Here is an 18,098-nt window from a genome sequence, read left to right as displayed (position 1 = left end):
TATATCTACACTACATAAATATCTGTTAAGCAACTCAGAAAGGTTCTCTCTCAAAATGCACCAAAAAAACACTTGTAACTATTTAGATTCTGGGGCTCTTTGATTGAAACAGATCAGTATACAACACATTGAAAAATTCTTTATCTAACAATTTTGCAGGTCCATAAGGCCCTTTTGTGATATTTTATAATATTTCTTATTTAAAAACTACAGTTTGTATCTTCATGATGTGCAAGTAAAATTTATAGATGACTATTAATGTGGTTGAAAATACCTAAATACTAAAATATTTAACCTCTTCTTAAACATGACATTTCAAATTAAGCGTTTACTTTTAATTTAGTAGGCAGAATGCAGGCTGTAAAGCATATTACATTTGGAAGCCCCATATCTATGCAACGCTCGCACCATTTTTGTTTGTTTATTACTTATGCCACTTATATAGACCTTTGGTTCTTCTGGATACAGTTTTGGTTGGTTTTTCTCTTCATAATAATTTTATCAGATTATTGCAAACTAATACTCTTATATTACATTGTTGACATGTTATTTTTATCTCACCCAAATTCTGGAAATTATTGGCCCATCAGCAGTTCTCAAACACTGGAACATACAAAAGAGTAATATAATATTTATATTACTTGAGGGAGTTTGGACTTTCCCTCCCTTAATTTCCAAGTGTGCCCCTGCCTACCAGCATCACATCCGTCTTGTCTGCATTGAACCTCAACCAGTTGGTTCTTAACCACGTCCGAAACTCAGCCAGGCACTGGGAGAATCGAGCCACCACACCATCTGGATCAAAGGAAAGAGAGCTTCAGAAGCAACTAGACAGGAACCACAAGCTCACTAACGCTTTCACATTTAAAAAGATGGCTGGAAATTAGGGCCAGGATCCCACGGTTAATTTTAGGAAAACATTAGTGAGTCTGGACTCGAGCATTCTGTAACCAATAGAAAAGGGATAAAAGCGCCCCAATAAACAGGTTGCTTTATTCCACCCCTGACAGAAGAAAAGATTTTGGTCAACTGCAGGTCATCGCCGCTAAACTGTCTTAGTAACCTGCAGGTCTTGTAATTGCAATACCTTTTGTGCAGAATTAGAATTTTAGCGTTGAAGGACGCTTTAGGGGAAGCTGCGGCCCAGAGATGGGTAGTGACTCGCCCAAGGTCACATAGCAAACGAGGACCAGAGATTTGCTCCAGGCCAGGAATCTTTCCACTAAATGCTGGAAGAGCTAGGCCATCCAAAGAGGTAGGACAGGAGGGAGCATCTGTCCCAGGATTCTCCCAGGGGCTTGGAGGACCTCGTTCCCTGACAATGATGTCCTCTTCTGCCCTCCCTCACTCCCTCCGAAAAGAGTAGATTCGCCCAGTTCCTGCTCACCACAGAACTGCAGTACCAGAGGGAGCCTCCCCCCCCTCTCGAGTAAGAACTAGGGGAAAATACAGGGGAAAGAGGCGGAGCCACAGGAGGGTGGTCATCTTAGCCCCACCTACCAGGATCTGCGACCCAAATGAGAAAGGGGTGAAAGCGATCGGGGAGAGACGACCTCACGCCGCAGCGGATTCCCAGCGCACCACGAACGCCGGGAAACATTCGCGCTGCCGCTGCAGCCCCGAAAGCAGAGACTAGAGCTCGAAGGAGGAGGGTGGCGATGGGGAGCTGCGCATGCGCCATCGTCGGCCAGCCCTGCTCGGTTTAGGGAGGCAAGCTAGAAGCGTCTCTAGCAGCCCCTCCCCGGAAGTTAAGGGTCTTCCGGGCGGCACTCTGCTGTGGGGGAGGGTAAGGAGAGAAAGGGGATCCCGAACACCTCGGGAGCCCTTCATCCCAAACAGGAATAGTAGGGGAGAGATGGTTTGTGGAGGCTGCACTTACAGCCGCTGCCGCCGCTGCCGCCGCCACCCTCGCTACTGCCGCCGCCGCCTGAAGAAGCCCCATCCATTCGCCTGCAACCGGGGAGACTCAGAGCCTGGGAGGGGCCTGGGGCTCGGGCCGCCCGCCTCCTTTTTCTAGTCGTCGTCGGGAGCTTCCTCCTCCTCCACCAACCCTCGGCCCTCCCCTCCGCCTCTGCCCTCCTCCACAGCATCTTGCCTCCAGCCAACCGCGCGGCCGCTTGTTGAGCCTGGGCTCTACCGTCTCCATGACACCCGGCAAACAGTCCAGTGGCACAGCCAGAGCCGCTAACGCCGAGGTTTGGGGTACAAGGGCCCGACAAGCGGCCAGGGAAGGAGCTGATTGACCATTCCCCAGTCAGTCGCCACCATGCGCATCTCTCCACCAAGCAGTCGCAAGCAGCCTAGCGTCGGGTTGTAAGTTCCAGCCCCTGGAGATGGAAAAGGGTTATCCTCGAAACTTCCAAGCGGCACTGGTTCCTTCCTCAGCCCAATACAGCCTTTATTGTATACCTTTTGCTGTTCTTTCTCTAGGAGAAAAGACGTGGTTTAATTAGAACCACAGTTTTTCTCAGCTCTCAAGCTTGGTGCTTTCATGATATCCCAGATGCTCACGCCTGTCAGTTTCTGCTTTGCATCAAATATTGCTATGCTCGTTGTTGTTGTTGTTGTTGTTATTTGCCGTCAAGTCGGCCCGACTCATAGCGACCCCTCCTTGGGTTTCCGAGGCAGTTATCACTACGGAAGTAGGATTGCCCAACCTTCCTTCCGAGGAGTGGCTGGTGGGTTTGAACCGCCAGTCTTCTGGTTAGCAGTCAATTGCTTTTGGCACTTTTTTTCCAGAGCTCCTTTTCTCTTTTGTCGCGTTTTTTTTTTTTTTTTTTTTGGCGTTTTTCTCATACCATTCTGCCCTTAAACTTAATCCTGCTTACAAGTTTGCTGTACCTGCAACAGCAGTGCGGGTTTGTATCACTTACAACTTTAAACGGTTCCTTCGTACTGCCCCATAATTCCACTATAGTTTTAGTTCATCTATCTACTCTCCCACACTTCCACATCTTATATTTTTATATCATACATTTTATATTATACATCTTATATTTTCTCAGACCCTGAGCATCCTGTCTCCTTTCCTTAAGAGGGCTCTTAGCTATTTTTTCTTCAGAATTTCTTGAAGTTTTCTTTCCATTCTCGAATATGCTAGCTAGGCTTTTGTCTATCCCATTACTCCACCAAAATAGCTTTTGTGGAGGACAACAGTAACTGCCGAGTCAAATACAATTCTGTTCTTAACTAACCCAGCAGTAGCTTTGATCGAGTTTATCACTAGTTGCATTTTGAAACATTTTATTTGGTTTTAGGGACACCACTCTTCCTTAGTTCTCCCCATAACTATTCCTTTTCAAAGTACTTGGTGATTCCTCCTCATGTCTCCTACATCTAAAATACTGAAGTATGTTTGGGATCAATCCTTAAGCCTTTTCATTTCATTATCGTATTATGCTTTAAAGATTACCTATATACTGATGACTTTCAAGTTTATATCCCTAGACAAGGCTTCTCCCAAGAAAATACTTCTTACCAAAAACAGAGCAATATACACACACACACACCAACCAAACCAAAACCAAACGGACTGCTGTGGAGTCGGATCCAACTCATAGCGACCCCTCCTTGGGTTTCCGAGACCATATCACTATGGAAATAGATTTCCCAATCTTCCTTCTGAGGAGTGGCTGGTGGGTTTGAACCACCAACCTCACACACCCCCAAAAATCAAACAGACATCTACCATAGGAGTTAATTGACACCTCAGAACTCATATCCAACACTGTACTTAATCTCCCACAGGCTGGGAACACCTTGTTCCCTCACAATAATACTGTTTTGGAGTCTATCTTTCCTCCCTCACCCCCTCTGAAAAGGGTAGGTTTCTCCCTGTCATTCATTAAATGGTAAATTCCACTTTCAGTTACTCAAGTAAAAAAATCTTGGAGTTAACCTTCACTGCTCTTTTATATCCAGTTCCATCAGCAAATTCTATCAGTTCTACCAACACCCTGAACATAGTAGTAATCAGTGTGTGTCTTTTGTTCCAAACTCTTCAAAGTTTTTCCCATTTCACTCAGAGTAAAAGTTCTCATTCTTACAATGCCCCATAGATCTGATCTGGGACTATTTCTTGGTTAGTTACTCTCCACAGTGTTCCTCTCATCAGACACACTGTACTCCCACTTCAGGACTTGCACATTTGCTGTTCTTTCTGTTTGGAATATTGTGCCTCAAGATAATCTATGACTTACTCATTTCTTTTAGTTGTCACTTTATCATAGAACCCCTTTAACCACCCAGCACTTCTAATCATCCAACCTTGTTTTTACTTTTTTTCACAAAACTTATCCCTACTTGAAGTATTATATACTTGTTAATCTGTCTTCATCCAAGAAATGGTATTTCCTCAGGGCAGAAATTTTTGTTCACCATTGTATTCCTTTTATTGCCCAGAATGAAGAAAAACAAAAAACATACCCACTGCCATCAAGTCTATTCCGATTCATAGCAACCCTATAAGACAACATAGAACCACCCCACAGGGTTTCCAAGGCTATAAATCTTTATGGAAGCAGACTGCCTCATCTTTCTCCCCCAGAGTGGCTGGTGGGTTTTAATTGCTGACCTTTTAGTGAGCAGTCAAATGCTTTAACCACTATGTCACCAGAGCTCCCTTAGAATGAGGAAGGCACCCAATAAAAATTTATTGACTGACTGACTGATCAAAGGAATATGTGTGGTTACTACTCACCTTGTTTGGCTTTTGTTTTCACTTTTACATATAGAAATCTCAGTAAGTGTAAATTAAAAACAAAAAGTCATAAAACTCTCGTAGATGAAAGAATGTTAGAAAAATTGCCTTGGGAATTTCTTTAAATAATGACAAATTTGCAGCAAATTAATTCAAAGAATATTTGAGTAGGTGTGTGAGGCAACTCTATTATCTAAATAAACCAAAAGCATAACAGACACTGAATTTACAGCCTGTTAATTTGACCTAATAAGTTATTTCTAATCTTCCTCCTTTTAGGATTTAATCCTAATCTTACAAAGGATCTCATGAAGCATGTCTTTACCAATTTTCTACTTCTTCACTCCATTTTCCTTACTGGATCCTTCCCATTAATTTAACAATAATGAACACATCTCCCACTGTGGTAAAAACCACTTACTCTTTTCAGCCAACTTATCCCATATCTTTGCCCAGTTTCTATATTCTGCTTCATTACATGCTCACTCTTTAACCCTTGCAATCTGCATTCTCCATGGGTGTACAGACACTACTCAGCAGTCAATAAGGAGTAGTATAAAATTTTCAAGAATCATTAAAGTCAGTGGGCTTTCTACCTTTCTGCAGCATTTGACAATATTGATTATCCCCTCCTTAAGATTTCCTGAACTTGGCTAGTTTACTATTCAAATAAATGTCTCTTTTCTGCTTCTTTCTTTCTGCCGCCTTTTTCTCTAACCCCTATTTCCTTCCATTGGTATCTTAAGGGATTCATTTTGAAATTCAGTTGATTACCAAATTCACGGAAAAATTCTCAAATCTGAATCTCCAGCTCTCACTTTTGTTCCCTCAAGTTCAGTTTACTCCTCTTTTCAACTGCTGCCAGCCAGCTCCACCAGGTTATCACTTTGGTGTCTAAAATTGAACATGTATAAAAATGAGCTCCTTACTGTGCTTTAGAAGTAAAGGCTAATTATCACCCTAACTCAATGGGCAGCTACTATAACCTCAGTTACAGATAAGGAAACAAACAGATTAAAAAAACTTGTCCAAGAACTCACAGCCTGTGAATTACTAGATAAATTGGGCATGTAAATTAATCTCTTCATGTTTAAGTTTTTCTCACTTGTAAAATATAGCTATTAAATATCTCACATTTTAACGGATTGAATTAGAATATATAGGTAGAATTTCTTTGAAAGTTAAGTTTTAAGTGGCATTGTTATTATCAGTTAACAAGTCTTGTGAATTCTATAAGGAGCTCTGGTGACACAGTGCCTAAGGCACTTGACTTCTAACCAGAGGGTTGGCGGTTCAGACCCACCAGCCACTGTGCCGAAGAAAAGTGGACAATCTACTTTCATTAAGATTTACCGCCTCAGAAACTCAATGGCAGTTGCTATGAGTCAGAATTGACTCGATGGCAGTGAGTTTGGTTTGGGGTTTTTGGTGAATTCTATATCTGCTACAGCTTGCATTTGTTTTATTTGTACATTTGCCCCGCTAGCTTAGTCCTTGATTACTTTTCACCCGGGCTATTCCCATAGCATCTTAACTAATTGTCTTCCTCTAATTTATCCTGTCTGTAGCTAAATCTTTCTGAAACATAGTTTTGATCACTTGATTATTCTGATCAAAACCTCAAAGGTACTCTCTGGCTTACATGATACATTTCAAAGGTTTAGCCTGGCATGAGAGAACTTTAATAGCTATTTTATTTTTTCAGAGCTTAACTTTGTTGGGTTTTTTTTTTTTTTTTTTTTGGTATCTAAATGAATCATTTGGGATTCCATACACATACCACATGCTTTCCTATCTTCATTGTTCATAATCTATTCCCTATCCTGCCCCAAAACTCCTACCCACCTTGTCTCCACCTGCACCAGATACACACACATTCACACACTATGCTAAAATGGCTTTCAAAATTGACCGATCGCTCACAGTCTAACTCAGTTACTGCCTTTATGATTTCTCTGCTTATTTCTCTGGTCAAAAGTAATCTGCCATAATTCTCATTTCATTTTATGTAGTCCTCTTGTTAGACCAGTGCAATTTTGTACTTATATACGTGCTTATTTTTTTTCTCTTTTATTAGCTTGTAGCTCTTTAGAGCTCATATCTGATTCATATTGTATCTCTGCCAGCAGTAGCACAGAGCCTTACCTACAAGTATGCAGTCCAAGAGAGAGAGGATGGTGGTTTGTTACCAGGATGATGGCAATAAAAGTTGTGACAGATGGTTGGATTTTAGGTGTATTTTGAAGTTTTTTGTCCTGAGCAAGTGGAAGACTAAAGTTGCCATTAACAAAAAATGGGGAAGAGGAGTAAGTTTGTTAGAGTATGGGTGGGGTGATAGTGGTGATAGTTTTAGACATAAAAAGTTTTGAGTTGGAGATGTCTCATACAAGTGTGTATATACAGGTCTAGGGTTCAGAGGAGAGGTCCAATCAGAGATATATTTGGGAAATAATATCATGTTGCTGTTGTTACGTGCCATCAAGTCAGACCCGACTCATAGCGACCCCTCCTTGGGTTGCTGCGGCAGCATCACTACGGAAGTAGATCGCCCAACCTTCCTTCCGAGGAGTGGCTGAGGGGTTTGAACTGCCAGCCTTCTGGTTAGCAGTCAAGTGCCTTAGGCACTATGCTACCAGAGCTCGCAGATAATATCATATAGGTGGTAAGTTATGACATTGGGTGAGTTAACCTAGGCTATGAGTGTGTATGCAAAAAAGTTGTGGTCTGAGAATGAGCACTGTGGCACTCCAGCTATGAGAGGCTGAACATGAACTAGCAAGAGAGACTCAGGAGATAACCAGAAAAAAAAAAAAATAGAAAAACCAGATAATTGGAGAGCCATGCAATTCAAGTTTTTTTTTTTTTTTAAAAAAAAAAAAGTCAAGGAGAAAAGAAGGAAGAGCGGGGTCAAATACTACCAAGAAAGGTTGGAACAGTAAAATAACTATTGCAGTTAATATTGTGGAGGTGGTTGAGTACCTTGGTAAAAAATCCTTTTGGTGGAATGATAAAGGCAAAAGCTTGATTGTAGTAAGTTCAAGAGAGAATAGTTTTTTAAAACTATGAATAGACATTTTTCCTCTTAAGAATTTACTATAATTAAAGATGAATGGATCAGAGCTGTAGGAGTAGATGGATTCAAGAGAAGCTTTTTGTTTAAGATGGGAGAAATAAAAGTATGTTTATATGCTGAAGTAAACGATCCAGCAGAATGAGAAACACCAATGCTGCAGGAGAGAGGATTGCTTATATCAATATCCTTGAATAGGGAAAAAGGAATATAGTGCATGTGTTGAGGGATTGACCTAAGCTAGAGTCAGATCATTTGTTCACAGTAACACAAGATACACAATATAGCACAGATGGCAGGTGTATATATATGGTAGTGGGAATATGTTAATGCTTTTCCCATTTCATCAGCTGAAAGTAAAGATGAGAGAGGTGGTTTTGATATTTGAGGAGAGAAAGTATGAAATTAAGGTTTTAGTGTATAGAAAAGGAACCAAGAACCTCTGTTGCTGGCACATTAAGGACTCACTGTAAAGTAATGATCTATAATCTAACGTGAGACCAGTTATCATGGTTGAATGTTTTTTCTCCAGTTTTGTTTAGTTGCACAGATGCAGGCTCAAAGTAAGAGGAAAATTGGAATTTACAAAGGCTTTGGTCTCCCAGTAAGTACAATGAATTAAGGGAAAGTAAGGTTAGAGTGTAAGTAAGCAATGATTATAATAATTTATTATGGGTTATAATAACCACAAACTCAAGAGGGAAAAGGTGGCAAGAGAGGAGTGAGTAAGGTAGTAAAAAGTGATAGAATCAAAGTATTGAAGGGCATATTAAGATTGAGGATGGTTGAAGTTGGATTATAAGATTATAACCAAACCAAAACCAAACCCACTGCTGTTAAGTCAATTCCGATTCATAGCGAACCCCATAGTGTTTCCAAGGCTGTAAATCTTTATGGAAGTAGATTGCCTTATCTTCTTCCTGTGGAGCAGCTGGTGGGTTTGAACTGCCACCCTTCTGGTTAGCAGACAAATGCCTTACCCAGTACGCCACCAGAGTGCCTGTGATACGGTAGACACTGACCTGGTTACTAGGAGCTCTAGTGGCATAGTGCCAAAGGCATTTGACTGCCAACCAGAAGGCTGGTAGTTCAAACCCACCAGCCACTCCTCGGAAGGAAGATTGGGCAATCTACTTCCGTAGTGATACTGCCTTGGAAACCCAAGGAGGAGTCACTATGAGTTGGATCCCACTCTGCGACAGTGATTTGGTTTTTGGTTTGGTCCTGGTTCCTAGAGATACAGCAGTGAACAAGTACAAACAAAATATCAAGTAGTGATAAGTGCTGTGAAGAAAAATAAATATGAAAAGCGGGTTGATTTTTGTCTTTTAAAAACAGTTTATTCTTGAGTCTGACTTTGATTTGAAAAGCAAAAGAATCATTAAAAATGTTTTCTTTGGAAATATATGTTCTTTTTACCATGTAAGGAAAGATCTTCCTCATTTTCTAGGAATCTAGAGTACTAAAATAAATTAAGAATTTACAGGTTAAGTCCAAAAGTGAAATCATATTTCTTTTAAATATAAATATTTTGGTTATAACATCCTATTAAAAACTACTATATAATTTGTTGAAGCAAAAGCATGATATTCTTTCTCAGGTTTTATTAATCATGTTTAAATCAGTCTGTAACTGTATTCTACACTCATTTGTGCTACTATGTGCCAGGCACTTTCTAACTATACCAAAAAAAATAAAACCAAACTCAACTACCATCGAGCTGGTAGTTGAGCAACCTCTTCTTAGGTTTCTGAGGTAATATCTCTATGGAAGTAGATTACCCAGTCTTCCTTCTGAGGAGTGGCTGGTTAGTTTGAACTGCCAGCCGCTGGTTAGCAGTCAAAACATACATTAATTCATTTAATCCTTAAGATAACCTATGAGTTGTTGTTGTTGTTAGGTGCTGTCAAGTCAGCTCTAACTCATAGTGACCCTATCTACAACAGCACAAAACACTGCCCAGTCCTGTGCCAGCCTCACAATCCTTGCTATATCTGAGCCCATCATTGCAGTCATTGTGTCAGTCCATCTTGTTAAGGGCATTCCTCTTTTTCATTGACCCTCCATTTTATCAGGCATGATATCCTTCTTCAGGGAATGGTTCCTTCTGATAACATGGCAGAAGTAGGTGAGATGAAGTCTGGCCATTTTACTTCCAAGGTGCTTTCCGGCTGTACTTTTTGCAGGAGAGATTGGTTAGTTGTTCTGGCAGTCCATAGTATTCTTCACCAATACCACACCCATTTTACAAATAAGAAAACTAAAGGAAGTCATTGTAGACTTTGAGCATGGCTCCCTGGGTTCAAATCTCAATTCTAAGGTGTTGCCCTTCAAGATTATATGACATTATATAAAACAATACTAAAAGCAACTTCTTAGAGTTGTGAGGAAAACATTGTGTAATGCATGTAAACTCTTTAGAGCTATACTTTCACACAGTGAGTGCTGACATAGCTATTATATCTTGTTTTATGTTTAGATTGTTTACATATTTCTAACTGAAGGTCTACTTTTTTATTGTTACTTTTTTCTTTAAATCATGGATCCTGTATATTGTGTTTTCTTTTTCCTGATGCAGGAACACTGGCCCACAAGTAAGGAAGTCTATTAGCTTTATTAATCCTATAAAAGGAACCCAAACAAAAGGATATGCTGGTGCAAACCAAAGCAGAATTGGTATGTCAAGGACCATGACCATTGTACCTGAAGTAAAAATAGAGAAAATGAATATTGCCTCCACAAAGACAGTCACACAAGTAATACTCTTTTGAATTCTAAATTTATTTGAAATTGACAACATGGGCAATCTTATTGAAGTGTTAAAAGTAGAAAATATACTGCTTTCAAATAACCACTTCCAATACTGAAATAATTTGTTTGGAGCTTTAGTACATAGTATACCTTACCTACTGCCATTGAGTCAGTTCTGATCATAGTGACACTATAGGACAGAGTAGAACTGCTCTATCAGGTTCCCAAGTCTGTAAATCCTTAGGGAAGCAAACTGCCACATCTTCCTCCCATGAAGCAGCTGCTGGGCTTGAACTGCTGACCTTTCAGTTAACAGCTGAGCATTTTAACCACCAAACCACCAGGGCTTCTCATATACTTTATAGCATAATATTGACTGTTGGGTCTTATAACTCATTGATAATGAGGATATTAGAATGGAATGAGAAAAGTCTACTCATGATCTTAAGAATGTTGCTTATGATTTTAACTATAGCTAATAAAGTATAAGTACCTGGTGGTACAAATGATTTGCAATCAGCCGCTATCCTAAAGGTTGGCAGTTTGAACTTATCCAGTGGTGCCACAAAAAAAAGACCTAGCTACAGCTTCCATAAAGATTATAGCCAAGAAAACTCTGGAGTAGTACTACTGTAACACATAGAGTCACCTTGTTTTCTTTTTAAATACAGTACATCTAGTATCCACTGTTCTTGGCCCTGTACTCTTGAAAATATAAAATAAATTGTCAAAAAATTTATTTTTTTCCATTAGAAAACTTATAATTAAGAATTGAATTTTTTAATGAAGTGTAACATACATAGAAATATACTTAATGTATAAAACATTTTTTAGATATAACACCAAATACATAATTGACAAGAGATAAAACTGGTATATTGGACTTCATTAAAATGGAAACTTTCTGCTCATTGAAGGATACTGCTGACAGAATGAAAAGCCAAAGCCACAGGCTGGAAAAATGTATTTGCAAAGCATGTATCTGATAAAGTACATATATCTAAAATAAACAAACAACTTTTAAAACAACTGTGAATAATAAAAAAAAAGAGGGCAAAAAGATTTGAGCAAACACTTTACCAAACTACATATATGAGTGTCAAATAGACATCAAAAAAAAGTTCTGCCTCATGAAGATGGGGCAGTCTACTGCTGTAAAGATATACAGCCTTGACCATGGTTGCAGAGGATATCAAGCTTGACTGGTATAACATACTACACAAAAACATTGTTCCACATACTACTTTGATGGGTAGTGAATGGGATCTTAAAAGCTTGCAAGTGACCATCTAGATGCAACAATGGGTCTCTCCTCATCCAAAGCAAAGAAGAATGAAGGAAATCATGAATGGAAACAGTTAGTCCAAGGGACTGGTAGACCATGTGATCCTCAGCCTATATGACCATGAGACCAGAAGAACTAGATGGTTCCTGGCTATCTCTGCCAACCACTTGGAGGAGGCTTCCTGTAGAATATACTGGATAGACTGGGAGAACAATGTGGAACAAAACTCAAAATTATAAAAAAGGACCAGGTTTGCTGGTCTGATAGAGCCTGGTAAGACCCCAGAGATTATGGCCCCTAGCTACCTTTCAGATCTGGAATTGAACTAACTCCAGTGCTTCCAGCCAAATAATAGACAGGCATATGGGCTGAACATTTGTTTACATCAGGTTGATAACACTTCTTGGAGAGATCAATCATGGGGTAACAGAAGGGGAGTGTATGCCCAGGGAGACAGCTGGGGGTGGATGGAGTGCATGGGAGGGAAAAACACAGGGAAGAGGTAACTATGGGGAAGAAGTGGGAAGAGAGCTGTTACAATGTAGGGAATTGAAGTCAATGTCATGAGACAAAATATATGAATTGTTCTTTGGAAAATGAATTTGCTCTATAAACTTTGACTCAAATCACAATGAAAAGAAAAAAAAAAAAATACAGCTTTGGAAACCCCATGAAGGTCACTGACTTGGAATCGCTCTGGTAGCAGTGATAAGTTGTGAGTTTTGGTTTTATGGGCTTTTTTTTTTTTTTTTTTTTTTTTTGTTTTTTTGATGAGTCATAGATATAAACAGGTCATGCTATCGAATGGTTTCTTACTCATAGGACAGAGTTGAACTGCCCCATAGGGTTTCCAAAGCGGTAAATCTTTATGGAAGCAGATTGCCTCACCTTTCTCTCATAAAACAGATGGTTAGTTTGAACCTCTGACCTTCTGATTAGCAGGCAAATGTGTTAAATACTGTACCACCAGAGCTCCTTGTATTAGTCTTTAGGGAAATACAAATTAAAACCACAATGAGATACTGCTACACACCTGATGTTATTAGTTGCCTTGGAGTAAGTTCCAGTATATGCTGAGAAAAAAAAATGTAGAAATACATTGTGTTTGTTGATTTGAAGATCAATATTGCTATTGTTAGGTGCTGTCAAGTTTGTTCTGACTCATAGTGACCCTGTGTACAACAAAACAAAACATTGCCCAGTGTTACCAAATCTCCCCAAATTGATGTAGAATCAGCACCTTCCCAATCCAAATATTAGCAGGATATTTTTTTTTAGAATTGGCAAGCCAATTCTGAAAGTTAAGTAGTAATGGAGAGAATTTAGGAAAGCCAAAAGAATTTTGAAAAAGGAGGACAAAACTATAGGATTCAGCATCATTCAAGATGTACTATAAGATTCTGATATTGGAAGAGTTCCGGTAAGATGGCGGAATAGGCAGAAGGACTGCACAGACCCTCTTCAACAAAGAAAAGGGGAACCAATTAACACAGATAAAGAAGATAATCCTGGACCCCTGAATTTGAAGGGAAGGATATAGAAGTGGATTAAGCTCCAACTAGCAGAAGAATTTGCATGAAAACACCAAAAAAGGAGACATACGGAGCTGTGCTCTGGCAGCGATCCTGATGGCATAGACAGCTTGGATATAGCCGAGTGTTGTTAGGACCTAAGAATTAACCTAAAAATCACCCCTGCTAGCCAGGGACTGCACAGAGGACTGCTCTGGGTGGTGAATAAAAGGGGAAGCACCAAAGAGAAAGGCGGGCTGAGCTGTGAACTTTTGCCTGTCTGGAGGATGCAGCCATTTTCAATGTTTACAAGCAGTTTGACCATTTTAGATATTTAAACCGATAGTGTTCTCCCAGATCCCAAGGACTTAAGAACAGGCTCCACTTTCCGGGAACCGCAAGGACATTCTGGACTCTGATGACTGGAAAGATACAGCATTCCCCTTCTTACTCTGGAAAGGTGCGACATTGTCGTTGTTACTGTTATATACCAAACCCTCTTGGTGAATGGAGGTGTGGCCATCCCTCACTCCCACCCACCTTCTAGGCTGGCAGGAATTCCATCTCAGTCTTTGTGCTCAGATGGAGCCTGGGTGCCCTGCCCCAATTTTTTTTCTTTTTTTCTTTTTTTAGTTTTTTTCTGCTTTAAAACTACTACTACTGTTATTACTTTTGTCCTTTTTGCTGTTATTCTTTATTCTTCCTCTCCCAGGTTCTAGTTTTCACCTTTTTTTCTTTTCCCTGTTCCTGGTTCCAAGCTTTTTTTGTTTTTGTTTGTTTGTTTGTTTGTTTTTGTGGTTAAGCCCATTCTTTGTTTTTCTTTTTGCATTTTTCCCATTTTTTTTCTTCATTATTATCCTTCTCTACCATTTTTCTCTTATTGCCCTCTCCCCAGATATTGTGGTGTGGTGGTTTTTTTTTTTTGTTTTTTTTTTTCCCCTCTTTTTTCTTTGTTTGGTTATTGTGCTATGTGATTACATGGTGTGTTTTTTGTCCATTTGCTTTTACTTTTTTGATGGTTATTCAATTGTTATTTTTGTCTAACTGAGTGGGAGACAGCAACAGTGCCCATATGACACAACTACACCTCCACCTACTGCAGCTTCACTTATGGGTGAGAGCCACCACTTCCTTCTCCACCCATGGGCCAATGATAAACAACCACCAAGAAGAGCCTGACTCACCCTTAGCTGCTCTTCACAAATAGTTAACAGAGATCTAAATACAACAACGTCACAATGTCTCAGGGACAACAGACCATCACAGTCCACACAAAGAAGCAAGATAAAGTGTTAGAAACAAGGGAGCAGGATATAGACCCAGAACACATCCCTGAGGAAGAAGCAGCATTGGAACTCTCTGATAAGGAATTCAAAAGAATTATATTTAGGTATCTTCAAAGGATTGAGAGACAGATCAAGGAAAACACATACAAAACCCTACAAGAATTTTGGGAGAAAATACAAGAACAAACTGACAAAATAAATGAGAAATTAGAAATGATTCAACATCTACAAATAGAAATCCAGAAGATAAATACTAAATTGTCAGAAATAGATAACACATTGGAAGGGCAAAGGAGTATAATTGATGCAATTGAATACAGAATTAATGAGATTGAAGGCAAATACCTAAATACTTCTTTAAAAAGGGATCAATCAGAAAAAAAAAATCAAAATAAAATGAAGAAAGCCTAAGGTTCATGTGGGATACCATCAGAAGGAATAGCCTATGTCTCATTGGAATTCCAGAACCGGAAAAGAAAAATAAAACTACTGAGAAATTGTCCAAGATTTGTTGGAAGAGAACATTCCTGATATGATGAAAGATGAGATTATATCCATTCAGGAAGTCAACAAACTCCAAACAGGATAGACCCTGTTTTGGTTACCTAGTGCCACTTTGACAAGAATATACCACAAATGGGATGACCTTAACAAACAGGAGTTTATTCTCTTACAGTTTAGGAGGCTTTAATTCCAATTTCAAAGTGCCAGGCTCTAGGGGCTGGGTGAAAGCCCCTCAACCTTGGGGTCCAGCTCTGTCTCCTGTTCCCAGCCCACTGGAGCTAGAGGTGTTTCTTCACTGAGACAGCTGCTAACTGCTAATGCTGACAAACCCAAGGTTGACAAGTGAAAAGTCACATCCTGATGTTACCAAAGCACACAGCAGGCTATTAATTTAAGTCCATTGTAAGTCCCAAGGTTGGCAGAGCATGGCAGGCTGCTGAACAATAACATGGCTACATGCAGGTCCAAGCATGTCATATGTTAGAGACCCACAAGGCTTCTGCTTATATACAGGAAGCAGGGACACCATGAGAAAACGCATAACAAAATGACAGCAACCAATTCATACTTGTTGATAATTACACTGAATGTTAATGGATGAAATGCACCACTCAAGAGACAGAGAGTTGCAGATTGGATAAGAAAACAAAACCCATCAATGTGCTACAAGAGAAATACCTTAGAGACAAAGACAAAAATATACTAAAAATCAAAGGTTGGAAAAAGATAAGCAAATTGCAACCATAAAAGAGCAGGAGTGGCAATATTAATTTCTGATCATATTGACTTTAAGACAAAAACCACCATGCAAGACAAGGAAGGACATTATATAATGATTAAAGGATCAATTGAACAAGAAGATATAACAATAATATCTAAGGACCCAATGAAAGGGCACCAAAATACATAAATCAGACTTTTAAAGAGTTGAAAAGGCAAATTGGTGACTCCACAGTCATAGTAGGAGACTTTAATACACCACTTTCAATGAAAGATAGAACAACTGGAAAGAAACTCAACAAAGATGCAGAAGAGCTAAACAATACGATCCACCAACTTGCCCTAATACACATCTACAGAGCACTTCACCCAACAACAGCACAATATACATTCTTTCCCAGTGCATATGCAGCATTCTCTATGATAGATCGTATGTTAGGCCATAAAGCAAGCCTTAATAAATTTAAAAACACTGAAATACTGCAAAGCATCTTCTCAGATCACAATAGTATTAAATTAGAAATCAACAATAGAAAGATCAACAGAAAAAGAGCAAACACATGGAAACTGAGCAACACCCTCCTTAAGAAAGACTGGGTAAGAAAAGAAATTAAAAAATGAAATGACAAATTCCTTGACTCAATCAAGAATGAAAACAACATACCAAAATCTTTGGAACACAGCAAGAGCAGTGATCAGAGACAAATTTATAATAATAAATGCACATGTCAAAAAGAAGAAAGAGCCAAAATCAACACTTTAAACTAACATCTCCAACAATTAGAAAAAGAACAGCAAGAAAAGTCTACAGTAATCACCAGAAGAAAGGAAATGATCAAGATTCGAGCAGAAATCAATGAAACAGAAAATAGAAAGCCAAGAGAAAAAATCAACAAGACTAGAAGTTGGTTTTTTTAAAAGCTTAATCAAATTGACAAACCACTGGCAAATTTAACAAAGGAAAAGAGGGACAGAATACAAATAATATGAATAAGAAATGAAATGGGCCACATCACAACAGAGCCAACTGAAATAAAAAGGATAATATTAGGATATTATGAAGCACTGTACTCCAGCAAATTTGAAAATCTGGAAAAAAATGGACAGATTTCTAGAAACACTCCACTTACCTCAACTAACACAGACTGATGTGGAAAAGCTGAACAGGTCCATCACAAAAGAAGAAACTGAACAGTTCATCAAAAAATTACCAACAAAAAAAAGTCTTGGCCCAGATGGTTACACCAGAGAATTCTACCAAACATTCAGAGAAGTAACACCAATCATACTCAAATTACTCCAAAACATACAAAAGGATGGAATTCTCTCTCATTCATTTTATGAACCTTGATACCAAAACCAAGGAAAGACATCACTAAGAGGAAAACTACAGACAAATATCCCTCATGAACATAGATGTAAAAACCTTCAACAAAATCTTAGCCAATAGACTCCAACAACATATCAAGAAAATAATTCATAATGACCAAGTAGTGTTCATTATCAGGTATGCAGGGATGGTTCAACATTAGAAAAAAAAATCGGCGTCACCCACCACATAAATAAAAGAAAGAACCACATGATCATATCAATCAATGCAGAAAAGGCATTTGATAAAATCCAATACCAATTCCTGATCAAAACTCTCAGCAAAATAGGAATAGAAGGGACATTCCTCAACATAATAAAGGACATTTATGTCAAACCAACAGCCAATATTATTCTCAATGGAGAGAGACTGAAACCATTCCCCTTGTGAACAGGAACCAGACAAGGATGCTCACTATCACCACTTCTATTCAACATTGTACTGGAATGTTGAATATGGCCTTATAGCCAGGGCCATAAGGCAAGAAAGGGAAATCAAAGGTATCCAAATTGGTAAGGAAGAAGTCAAACTATCCCTATTTGCAGATGATATGATCCTATACCTAGAAAAACCAAGAGACTCAGTAAAAAATCTACTGGAACTAATTAGTGATTTAGCACAGTGGCAGGATACAAGAACAACATCTAAGAATCAGTTGGATTCCTCTATATCAGCAAAGAGATTGCTGGAAAAGAAATAAGGAAATTAATACCATTTACAATAGCTACCCAAAAAAATAAAACACTATGGAATCAATCTTACCAAGGACACAAAAAACCTGTACAAAGGAAACTATAAAAAAAACTCCTTCAAGAAACCATAAGAGATCTACATAAATGGAAGAACATACCATGCTCATGGATAGGAAGATTGAACATTGTGAAAATGTCAGTTCTACCCAAA

At 39.0% G+C, this 18,098-nt stretch overlaps 2 protein-coding genes across 2 annotated transcripts in view; one reads left to right on the top strand and one right to left on the bottom strand.

The window, feature by feature from the left end:
• The window catches only part of MIER1 (MIER1 transcriptional regulator), a 75,764-nt gene extending 73,818 nt beyond the window's left edge, over positions 1 to 1,946 (bottom strand). Inside the window, exons 1-3 of the mRNA XM_042783319.1 lie at positions 1,880 to 1,946; positions 695 to 795; positions 562 to 603 (exon numbers count right to left, since the gene is read on the bottom strand). Coding sequence (XP_042639253.1) covers positions 562 to 603; positions 695 to 795; positions 1,880 to 1,946 — 210 coding nt within the window. The remainder of the gene's footprint in view (positions 1 to 561; positions 604 to 694; positions 796 to 1,879) is intronic.
• A 198-nt stretch (positions 1,947 to 2,144) lies between these two features.
• DNAI4 (dynein axonemal intermediate chain 4) overlaps positions 2,145 to 18,098 on the top strand; it is a 123,511-nt gene continuing 107,557 nt past the window's right edge. Inside the window, 3 exon segments of the mRNA XM_007959391.1 lie at positions 2,145 to 2,211; positions 2,214 to 2,313; positions 10,348 to 10,525. Coding sequence (XP_007957582.1) covers positions 2,145 to 2,211; positions 2,214 to 2,313; positions 10,348 to 10,525 — 345 coding nt within the window.

This window comes from Orycteropus afer, unplaced genomic scaffold (assembly GCF_000298275.1).
Source record: "Orycteropus afer afer isolate SDZICR_OR568_19922 unplaced genomic scaffold, OryAfe1.0 scaffold00016, whole genome shotgun sequence".
Lineage (NCBI taxonomy): Eukaryota > Metazoa > Chordata > Mammalia > Tubulidentata > Orycteropodidae > Orycteropus > Orycteropus afer.
This window is presented reverse-complemented; position numbering and strand designations above follow the sequence as displayed.